At 42.1% G+C, this 12,013-nt stretch overlaps 1 protein-coding gene across 11 annotated transcripts in view; it reads right to left on the minus strand.

The window, feature by feature from the left end:
- BLTP1 (bridge-like lipid transfer protein family member 1) overlaps positions 1-12,013 on the minus strand; it is a 2,946,455-nt gene that overhangs the window by 1,963,653 nt on the left and 970,789 nt on the right. For all 11 annotated transcript variants that reach the window (XM_069631149.1, XM_069631145.1, XM_069631146.1 and 8 more), the window contains exon 29: positions 917-987. In XM_069631149.1, the coding sequence (XP_069487250.1) occupies positions 917-987 (71 nt within the window). The remainder of the gene's footprint in view (positions 1-916; positions 988-12,013) is intronic.

The raw sequence follows: 12,013 nt of genomic DNA on the forward strand, positions 1-12,013 counted from the left end.
AAAGAATACAAAAAAACAAAAAAAACTGGGGCTGTGTACCTAAACCAGTTTGAACCACTCTAGAGGGCGAAGGGCCATTTTAGGCCTGTTTGCTGGCCCCCAAAGACAAAGGGATGGGCAGAAACGAAATGGTTGGGGGGTAGGGATATAAAATGTACTTAATACCAGAATGGAAGCCATTGGGGTACATTTGGTTACCAATGCGTTAAAACTGGCTGCACCCATGGTGAAGACAAAAAAAAATCACAACAGCCACTTGCCTACTCCACAACATCATTGTAGGGTGATAGAATCACCAGAGGGCCGAAACTGGGTGCTTAAAAAACACTGCAGTCACAGGAGTCATATGGGCAACCATAGGATAGCACATCAAAATGGATTACAATGGCACTTCAATTGAAGTACCACTGACCACACAAATATGATAAAAGAGCCAAAGAAACAAAAAGGAAAAAAGCAAAACGCGTTTAGGGGTGCCATAAAATGGTACTGCAGAATCCACATGTGAATTCTACCCTTACAGTGAGGGATGAAGATTTGAATGTGCTCAGTCAAGAAATAACATTCTAATATAATGTATATAAGACAGAAAATACAAAAACAAAGAAATAACGTAAAAACCATAGTATGCAAGGTATAATTGGGCCAATACATTAGGAGCAACTATGAAAGTATTGTACAATACGTCTTCTTTTGGATAACTGTCAGCTGTCTAGCCTCGGGAGAGCTATGTCAGTTCTCAGATTGCCCACATGTAATTAACCTCTCATTGTCCATACCCAGTAGGTGTCTCCTTTTGTGAATTAACACTCATCCTCATTTCTAAAGTTATCCTAATTAATCATGATCTGATCTACATATGCCCTTACAAATATTTGTATTTGTTTAATGCACCTTAATTCAATGCAGTACTCACCTGGAACTTGATCCCATGAGTTGTACTCCCCTGTCCATTAAGGCATTTGCCGAAAGACCTTGTCTTACAACCTACAACAGAAAAGGGTAAGCCTGTCATTGACGCAAAACAAACTTTTTATGCTAAGGATGGAGAGCACATTCACTGTTAAGTCCAACAATGCTTAAGGTAAAATAACACTCTTAATCAGTGTATATGTGTACTCTAGCCTCAATTCTCACCCGATTTGTTCAAGAAGGCTTTCAAATCCAAATTATGAAGTACTGTTGTCCAAATAGCTGTGTAGGTGGCAGGCTCATAGCCCTCAATGTTCGAGCAATGTGAACCCAAATCACCCCTTTTCTGCCTATCCCCCAGTAAATGCTTTCAGATCCTATATTCTGAGAATCTCTTAACGTTTGTGTGTCTCCCCTTGTGGTTTGGTTGAGAAAACAGGTTGGAATTTGTAAGCATAAGGCATGTACTAAAATAGACTATTAAACCATTATACAAACCACTTTATGCGACATAAATGAATGGCATTTTAGCAAAGAAGAAAAAGGAAAATCGGATATAACAGAGTGGAAATTATTATTGTCAAATAATCTGGCAAGAAAAAAGCTAGGACATTCATTGAATGGAGAACATCAATCTCTGTTAAATTACAAAAACACAGGGGCATGAACGCGCTCGGCTCCTGACGGACATCTGGATCCTGAGCAAAGATCTGCACCATTTACCCATTGAGGTGAGATCCAGCTGAAGTGTGGTGTTGACAAGACCTTGGTGGGGGCCTTGATTTTAGAGCAGAGAATTTTGTGAGCTGCTTCCGTATTTCCTTTCTGAGTTGAATGTGCAGCTCCTCCCTACTCATCCAGCGACACCAGAGCTACGGTGGCAAGATGGCAACGGGGGCTCGTGTGAAATGAATTGCGACATGTATATTTCAGCGAGGCAGTGATCTCTCTACCTGTCTGTTTATGTTAACTCATGCCTGCGGAGCCCAACGTGGAGATGCAGACACCAGTGAGCTTGTGCAAATATATTAATCTGGAACATACGGTCGGCAGGAAACTTTGACAGTGGGGTATGCAGTTTGTTATGACCTCTGAGGATATTCACTGATGCTGGGGGTTGTGGACAATAATTGTATACCACCTGGAGACTACACATAGTCTACAGGATTTATTCAATTGTACTCATGCTATGAGTGAAGTTTGGGTGACCTGAGGATTATCTTGGCACCTGCTTGGGCACAACTTTCTTGCAGGATGGAGGGTTTTGGGGGAGGCATGGGCACTAGAGATATACTCAAAGGGGTCAAGGCCTATGCAACCTTAACACTTTGCATCTGCTACCATTACTTCTGGGATGGCGTCAGTGTAGAGTGTCTTTTGATATTTTTGTGCACCTGGGTGCAGCAATATTGTTGGTATACATTGGTCCTGGCTGGAATAATGGGGTCCCAGCACAAGCAGACTAGAATGGAGCATTTCACACAAGGGGGACCGTTGTCAAAAAAGTCCTCTTCACCCAGGCAGGCGCAGAAGCTAGAAGCAATCACTCCTGTCCCCCAAGCAGAATAATGGGTCTGAGAAAGAAGTTCTGAATGTGATAGCTGCCTTAAGGACATCGCTAGAAATGAAGGTGGATGAATTGAGGGTGGATATGCCGCTATTTTGCCAGGATCAATCTTTTTTTTTTATTGTACAAAATGGTTTATTACAAACCTTATACGTATCACTACAAAAAAAACAACATACAAGCATAACTCTTAAAATCATTAAAATGCAATATTTTACATTCATAACATTTGTGTAAATTCAGAAGTTTACAATTAATATAATCTACTAAAATAAATCTACAGTTCATTCTTACATTCGTCAATCATCAATAATTGCGTTGAGCTTTCAATTAAACAATATTTCATATTTTGAAAAAGTGAACCAATCTAATTAACAAGGAGGAAGTCGACCCTTTCGAAATATATCGCCAGAAAGTTGTCGAGTTCAGGGAGTCATTTGAGTGAACAAACTTTCGAAAAGAGATCTTTTCTCAGTGGCTGGAGTACCTCACAATGAATCTATACGTGCTTTAGAGTTTCTACCTCTATACAGCAATATCTACATACAGCAGTTTCCTGAGTGTCCCGTATGGTTTTAATTTCCCCAGGTGGTAGGATGTTAAGACGGAACCTTAAGAAGATGTCTCTATACCGACTATCTGGGGACTGCATTAAGCATTTCTGTAAGATTCCTTTCTTTTTACATTCGAAGGAAGTTCCCCTGATTAAACTATACCAAGTGCTTTTATCACATGTATTAATCCAATCCATTTCCATTATTTTCTTTTTAACTTGGACTGGATTGACATGGAGTAAATCAGTCTGCACTTCAAATTGTGATACTATAATCTCAGACTTTCGTTTGAAATCGGCGAATGACCCTCTTTCTTTTCGCCTAATAAGATTTTGTAGATTGAATTTATGCTGCCCATCAATATCTTGCGGCATAAAAAAATAATTCTCAAATATGCAATAGGGAATTCAGTCCTATTTCATAGCGAATTAGGGTGATGAGAACACTGCTGGAGAGATGCAAGGCGTTCCTCCACATCAAACTTCGAGTTTTTGTAGTTCCAGATCCTCAACCCTAGAGTAAATATCTAGGCCTTACAGCAGTACAGGGATTGCTTTCATTGTATAAAATTAAGTGGCTTGATTGAAAAGCAACAGTATCTATTAGCAATGTATGACATTTGTGCTGCCAGGTGAGTGGCCGTTGCCTTTAGATTTGCTCTATAAGGCTTGATTTCAGAGAGTTTTACTAACAGAAAACATAGATTTTTGACATTTTTAACAGCTGAAATGTGTTGGTTGTTCATTGTCCATCTGAATATATTCAGCTGATATCTCTCTTTTAAAACTCAGCATGCAAGACTTCTTGGGATTGATTGTTAGTTTAATATTGCATATTCTTCAAACGTCACCAACAATTCCTGCAACCCTACCTGTGTTCTATCTAGGATAAGTATGGATCATCTGCATAGGTGACACAGAAACATTGCTCATCACCTAATTCAGGCGATATAAAGGCACCTCCATACAAGAAGTCCCACAGATCAGTCAGGTATAAATTAAAGAGGCACGCTGCTGGAACACATCCCTGTCTTAATCCACAATATGTTTTTATGGGTGTTGTTAGCTCCCCCTGATGGATCAATCTAACTTTAATCATTGTGTTTTTGTGTAGATGGATAAGCATATCAAGAATGTGTGTTGTAATACCTCACTCAGCAAACTTTCTCCACAATCTTGATCGGTGGAGTCAAAAGCCAAACTAGGATCTATGCTGGTGGCGTACAGCGGATCTCCACCTGCCTTACATGCCTGATTAATTAGGGATTGGATAAGAAGACTGCTCGTGTCGGTCCCTTTTCAACACCTAAAGCCCGTCTGAAATTTTGACAGAATATTTTGGGCTTGAGACCACTCCTCTGTTTCTTTCATAAGGCATCTGGGAAGATCTTGCAATCAATTTCCATCAATGCTATGGGTCGGTAATTAACTGGATCATTACGTTTTCCTTTTTTAAATACAAGGACTATTATAGAAAGGAACCATGTAGTTGGAATATTTTTCGTTAGCAGAATAATCGAAAAAAACAATATGAAGTATTAGACTTTTTTATTTCTTTTCTCGTTTCTTTTTCCTTTTGTTGGATCTCTTCTATGTATCCATGTGGACAGTTGGGTGGCCTGTGTCTTTGGCTGAGCACATGATGCCATTTTCCTTACTATAAAAATTGGGACGATCTCTACCCATAATTCTATCATTTTTCGGTCAAGTGTGGTTGTAGAGCAGTACTCTCTAATTAGCCTATTCATCCGCTCCATGTCTTTCAGGCTCCAGCCTAATCTATTTTGTGTGGTATTCAGAGCCACATTTCTACAGTTAGTTAAAGATGGTGTGGGAATAACAAAGTTTAAATGAAGTAATCATTTATCATGGTCACTTTCTGGCCTGCTATGTACTTCTGACCTTATTACTGCTCAGGCTACTCCCTTTGAAGCAATGGTGTAGTCCAGCCAACAGTGGGAAACTCTGCCATGTGCATTTGGCTAGCAAATCGCCCACTATGTTCCCATTCAAAATCATCATTCCCTAACTTTCGCAATACTCTCTCCATCTTTTGCCTTGCAAAGTTTGTGTCAATGCATATATAGAGTCACTCCTCCACTCCCCTTCCAGATGACAATTAGGGGGCAAGCAATGGGAATTCAAATCGCCAACCAACAGAACTTCTGTGTCTGGATTTTCCATCTTATGTGTTCTTACAATTGTTAAGCCAAAGGCCAATCCGGGTAAGTTTCACAGAGGTTTTATTGGCTTATGTAAGGACATCAGCAAAGACCCCCAACACACCCAACAGCTCAGCCTTAACTGCAAAAGCTCAACCAATAACATAACTTAGCATTACATAATCTACAATCAGCCCACATCATATGCTAATGCTGCAGGTGCAGCTATTATGACATCTTTTCACAGCTTATCATAACTTATACACAACACCCCCCCCTTATAAAAATGGAGAAAAAAAACTTGTTTTGAACATAAAATGTTATACAGCATTACTAGAACCGTTAATATCTTTTACTTTTGCAACTCTAGATACATTCCAAACTTGTCCACTTTCTAACCTCAAAGCATTTTCAAAAACGTGGACAACCCTGACAGGGTCCGAATAAAGTGGTTCCCCTTTCTTTGACACAACAGGTCTCCTTATTCTAATAAGATCTCCTACTTCAACCACAGTTCTCTTTGGATGCATTTTGTAAAATGTTTTAACCCACTTGTCCTTGCGAGCATCCATTCTTTTCCTCACATCATCGACTACAACATCAGTCTCTCCTGCTCTACCTAACCAAGCTGGTGACACTACCGTGTTCGCCCTCCGACCCCTCATGAGTTCGAACTGACTCACACCAGTTTCAGAATTAGGGGCCATCCACAATGCATACAATCGTTCTCTCACAGCAACTTTTCTATCTAAACCACATGCATTCGCTCCCCTGACTGCCTCCATGATACAGCGATTGACCCTTTCAACCATACCATTCCTTTGTGGATAATATAATGGAGTCCTTTTGTGCCCAATCCCACATTTGACAAGATATTCTTTAAACAAACAGCCTGTAAATTGTGGACCATTATCCGTTAAAATACATCTAGGTAGAACTTCCCTCTGAAATACTCCTTCCAAAAATTCTATGATGTGTTGACATGTTACATCTATTAAGATTTTGAATTCTGTCCACCTCGAAAATGTGTCCACAAGAACAAGAATAAACCTTCCTCACTCCATACCCATGTCAACAGGGCCCAAAATATCCATCGCCAAATCTTGCCACACACTCTTTGGCACGCACACACCTTCCCCATCGGCCTGGGTACAGCCAACAAATAAATTCTTTCCTGATTTGGCACAATCAGCACATGTTCCAATTAATCTCTCAATTTCACGATCAATCCCTGGCCAGCAATAGTCTGCTTTTATCACTCCTCTAGTCTTGTATACACCAATATGACCTTGATGTGCCGATCTTATCAACTTTTCCCTCAAACATCCAGGAACAATCAGTTTATCCCATCGATACAACAGTCCATCCTTCACAGACAATTAGTTTCTCACCTCCCACAGTGATCTTTCCTCACCAGACAAAAGCCTCTTTTCTGGCCATTCCTCTCTCACGAAAGACATAGTACGCTTCCACATATCATCATACTCCAATACATGAGTCCACTCTGTTTTTGTATAATGCCTTCCACGGTTGCAAAAATTATATTACCCTCCTCAATCACTCCTTTGCCTTTATCACTTTCGACATCTTCCATTTTTACTCTAGAGGCATGATCTGCCTGCACATTGTCTTTGCCAGCAACAACCTCTATGGAAAATTTATGACATTGCAGTCTTGTCACCCAGCAGGCAACTCTTCTCGAAACCTTGTCAAGGCCTTTGCTCTCAAATATAGCTTTAAGTGGCTTATGATCCGTCCTTAGAATAAAGTCTTGACCCCACACAAAATTTCTCTATGCCCCAATGGCACACCAATGCTTCTTTTTCCAGAACAGAATAGTTGAGTTCAGCACCCTTCAACATGCGAGAGGCATGCATCACAACTTGCTCTGTGCCATCCACATCAGGTTGTAACATCACAACCCCTATGCCTGTGTCACTGGCATCAACTGAGAGAATGGTCCTTTTCCTTGTGTCATACATCGCTAATGACTTTGCCACGTCAATTTTTCTCTTAATTTGTTCAAATTCACTCTCACATTCCTTATTCCAAACGAATTCCACACCTTTTCTTAACAATGCCCTTAGATTAGTCACACTATCGGCATAATTCTCAATAAAGTGATGGTAAAACTCAATGGTTCCCAGAAATTATCTCAATTCCGCTTCATTTCTGGGAGACTGCATTTTCACAATAACATCCACCAAATCCCTTTTTGGCCTAAGTCCTTGCTCTGATATTTCATGACCCAAGTATTCTACAACACGAGTCAAACACACATTTCTCACCTCGTAAGGTTATACCTCTTCGTTTGAAGATTTCCAAAACCATACCTACTCTTTCTCTCAATTCCTCCTCACTCTTTCCACATATGAGGACATCATCTTGGAAACACCATACTCAGATTACATCTCTCAACAATTTGTCCATAACTTTCTGAAACACAGAGGATGCGGATATCAAACCAAAAGGCATGCGCCGAAATTGGTAAACACCCTCATATGTGATAAAGGCCGTCAATTTCCGGGACTCAACATCCAGATTTATCTGATGATAGGCACTTGCCATATCAAGCTTTGCAAAAAATTTTGCATGACCAATCCTTCTCAAAAGTTCCCCCATATTGGGTAGGGGATGTCGGTCAGCGACAACACACCGATTAAGTTCCCTCAAATCTATGCAGGCTCTCAAATCTCCATTTCCTTTCTTCACTACTTACACAGGAGAAATCCATTCAACAGCTCTAGCTGGCTCAATAATGCCTTGCTTCTCCAATTTCACCAATTCTTTACGTACAGCCATACGCATGGACAAAGGTAACGGTCTCAATTTAGCAGCAACAGGCTTACTTCCCTCCTTCAGAACAATTTTATGCACCATTCCCTTGAGGCATCCTACACCATTGTTGAAAACCTTTCGATACCTTTCTATCACCTCATAACCGATAACAGTGTCTTTATTAATTTCGGGAAGCTTGGCTACATTAAGAACTTGCTCCTCGCTATTAGGGTCTAATTTAATACACAGCCCCCTTTGCGCTCTCCATCCAAGCAAAGTTTCACCTTTTTTTGTAACATAGATTCTTCCATAGGTCATCCTTCCTTTGAATTTAAATTGGGCATCACAACACCCCAGAATGTCTATTTTACCTCCATTATACCCACCCAGCGTTTGTCAGAAGGCAACAAATCTTCCACACACCCACCTATTACATTTTCATACACGACTCTAGACATTAGTGTGATTTTAGAGTCTGCTAACATTTTTACTAAACATCCATTGACTTGTACCCAAGCAGAGGGGGTGTTCGTCGTCGTTTCAGGTGAGCCGTTGCAAGGCGGAATATTAAAGTGACAGGTCACGTACGGTTTGGTACATTGGGAAAGGCAATTGTGAAAGGCAATTCTGTTTTGTACTTGCATTGAAGAAGTGTATTGTGTTGCTGACTCCACAGGACAGGGATCCACAATTTGTACTGCACAGGAGTCTAGTGGATACCGATTTGTATGGGAAGAATTTTGTGTGCACACTGATCAATGTTGGCACTCCTTTATAGTTTATTTGGGGGTTTCATCTAGTTTATTCAGTGGTGTATTTGCTCAGAAATAATAGAAGTAATGGCTTTGTCTGGAGTTCCTGGCCCGCAAATGTTCATGCCCACACTGGGCCCACCCAGAATCAAGTGGGCACCTTGGAAAAGAGGATTTCTTCATTATGTGAAAGCCACCTGTGGAAATGGCATGTATTGTCCCTTGTAACTAAGCTCCCCACAAGTAACAGTGCTGTGATGCCCAAGGGCTGCTCGTACACCATACAAATATAAAAAAATATATAAATAAATAAGGACTGCAGCTCCCCGTTTGTCATTGAGAACACTTTTTGTGTTACTGGTTTTGTTGTTTTGGTTGGGGTTTGAAATACACCTATTGAATCTGTGGGAGAGGGTGAATGGATGGGGGCATATATCCTGAACTTAATTCAGCAGACTATTGGGCGACATATGTGATGTGAATGGGCAACGGTTTCTCTACATTCAACATCTGGTGTCTATACGGTTGGACATGGCCTTTTCTGGGGGCGGTGGGGTACTTTGAGGATACAGTATAATGTTGACACTTGTTAAATGTCTGCCGTGGAATGTCTGGGATTTGAATAACTTCATTAAGAGATGCAGGGTGACAGCCTATCTGAGAAAAACTGGGGTGGCTATAGCGTTCATTCTGGAAATGCACCTTGTCTCTGTCAAATTCAGTACATTGATTAGGAAATGGGGAAGAATGAGATATGGTTCCTCGTACTCTGCAAGAGGTGTTTTGATGTGGGTGGCTAATGAGGTTCCCTTGTGGGTCACAGTATTTTGTTTTGACTCTGAGGGGCGTTACGTGATAGTAATGGACACAATGTAGGAAAGTTTTCCCCGTTAATTCATATGCACCTAATATGGATACAAATACATTTGTTTCCCTATGGTAATTTTAAAGATGGATTTCTTGAATCTGGCCTGGTGACAGAGTTTAGGAGGCTATCCCAGTTATAGTGAACAGGGGGAACTCTGAGAGGTTAGCCAAGTCCCAATCGAGGTAGCAATGGAGAGCAGTGAAGACTATTCTCAGGAGAGTGTGATTGGGGTCAGGTGTCGACAACGAGTCCACACAGTGAAGCACACAATAATTCAATTTAGACAGTAATGTAAAAATTACAGTATTTATTCTTGGCCTTAGAGACACACTAACAAATGAAGCAAGCAGGTGATCATATCGCACAACACTCGATAATAAAATTATATACAGTCACCATAGTTTCTTAAAATGCATTCAATGACTTAAATCAACAAAGAAGGTGAGTAAAATGATGCAGTAAGATGGAACCAAGTCACAAACGATATTCCCTAGCTTTAGCAGTGCAATCTCTAAGAAGAGTGGGGAATTGTGCTCAAAGTCAGAATCCTCCTCAGAATGTATTTGATGCAGTAAGTTACTTGTGTTGGTGATTTTTCAAAAGAAGAGGTGCAACAAAGTTACTTTACTAGTAAAGTAAAATGTGTTCTTATCTATCAGGTTATACTGCTCAGGTGCGAAGACCAAATGTACTGGAATCGAAGGATACATAGAGACTTGTTCTCAATGTTATCTATGGAGGAAAAGGGAGACAAATGTTTTGCGTTTACCTACTTCCCCTGACCCCGATTTTCCCAGAGGACTGAATGAGTAGACGGGGGTGGGGAGGGGGGGGGTGGACGGGGGTTCCCCAGGAGGATGGATTTCCTGTCATTGGTTCCAGTGAGAGGTGCCCAGGAGCTGTGGGTGCAAGGATTCTTCCGGTCGGTCCAGGAGCAGAGTGCAACCCTTGGCGATGGAGAAATGCAGAATTTCCTCATGCAGACCTCACAGGATGGGGGAAGGTGAGTTCCAGCGACGGCCACCGCACACAGATGACGGCAGGCATCCTTTCAGTCGTGGTTGTAGAAATCCTTCCAGAGCAGGATACCTTGAAGCTGGGAAGCTGAAATTCAGCAGGAAGGAGGCCTAAATCACAAGCTTGCGACCACTAAAATTCCAGTTGCAACCGAGGAAAGGTGATGGTTCTAGCAAGATAGCCTACTGGCGAGCTGGTCTGTCCACCGGGTGGTTCAGGGACACTTCCAAAGGCCAAGGACACCTGGATACTCGAGAACACAACGGGACTGGTTGGTCCCACTAGTCTAGTGGTTGGAGCACTGCACAGGGCCTTTGCAGATCATGTAGTCCAACAGGGCTTCACTGGGCCAGATGCAGGAAGGGCTGGATGCTGGGCCTCTTCGTGGAGTCTTCTTCGGATCTTGAGTCAGATGTTCTTTTATGAAGGATTCTTGATCTCCAGAAATGGCTGCAGGAGTTCTCTTCATATCCAAAATCCAGCCTCGAAGCAAGTCTAAACCCACCAACGGTAGGGATCTGCACCATTCAAACAGCGTCCCCTCCCCCTCCCCCTCTCCCCTCTCCCCTCTCCCCCTCCCTCCCCCTCTCCCCTCTCCCCTCTCCCCTCTCTTCCCCCCCCCCCAAACAACAAAAAGGCCAAAGAACAAGTGAAAATCTTGCGGTGTGGCCATTTTAGGGCACAAAACACATTCTGTAGCCATACGCAGTAAACGGGAACAGTAGAAAGAACACGTAAAATATAATTGCTGCCCCCAGCTTGTCTTTAAGCACATATAAAAGTAAGCAAAATTACCAATTGTAAAAGACTATGGGATACAAAAGTAGCCCCATTGCACTGCCTTGTAACATGACAACAACAAACCCAGAAAAGTGTTTCAAATGCACACAGGTAAGCAGAAAAGGAGGAGGAGGACTTGCAGTAGGCTACAAAGAACAGCTGGGGGAAAAAACAGCTGACCCACTGCCATGACCTCAAGTTCACCCAGCCATTGTCCTGGTGTGCAGCTGGACTGGCGACTTCCCTGGAGGTTGGGAATGCGGGGAACACAGCATTCAGCAGCGTACTACAATTTCCAGGATTCCCTGGAGAGCAACGCTGCAGCATGTAACTGGGATACGCTGCGCCAGTTTTCAATGTTAGTGTGTTGAAACCATATGTGCATGGCACAAGACTCTCTCATGGACTCGCTCCCATTTCTGTAAAGGGTTTGATGAATACGAGGTGCAATCCATCCTCGACATGCGGGTCCGGAAGGGGCATCCCTATCTCAGATTGGAAGGGTTACGGTCTGTAAGATCGCACATGGGAACCGCTCTCCAATATCCACGCACCCAAGTTTCTTTCACGGTTTCTCTGCACCCGCTGTGGGACAGGGATCTTTTCAGAGGGGTGCTGTCGTGA

This window comes from Ambystoma mexicanum, chromosome 6q (genome assembly GCF_040938575.1).
Source record: "Ambystoma mexicanum isolate Mex_15411 chromosome 6q, UKY_AmexF1_1, whole genome shotgun sequence".
Classification (NCBI taxonomy): Eukaryota; Metazoa; Chordata; class Amphibia; order Caudata; family Ambystomatidae; genus Ambystoma; species Ambystoma mexicanum.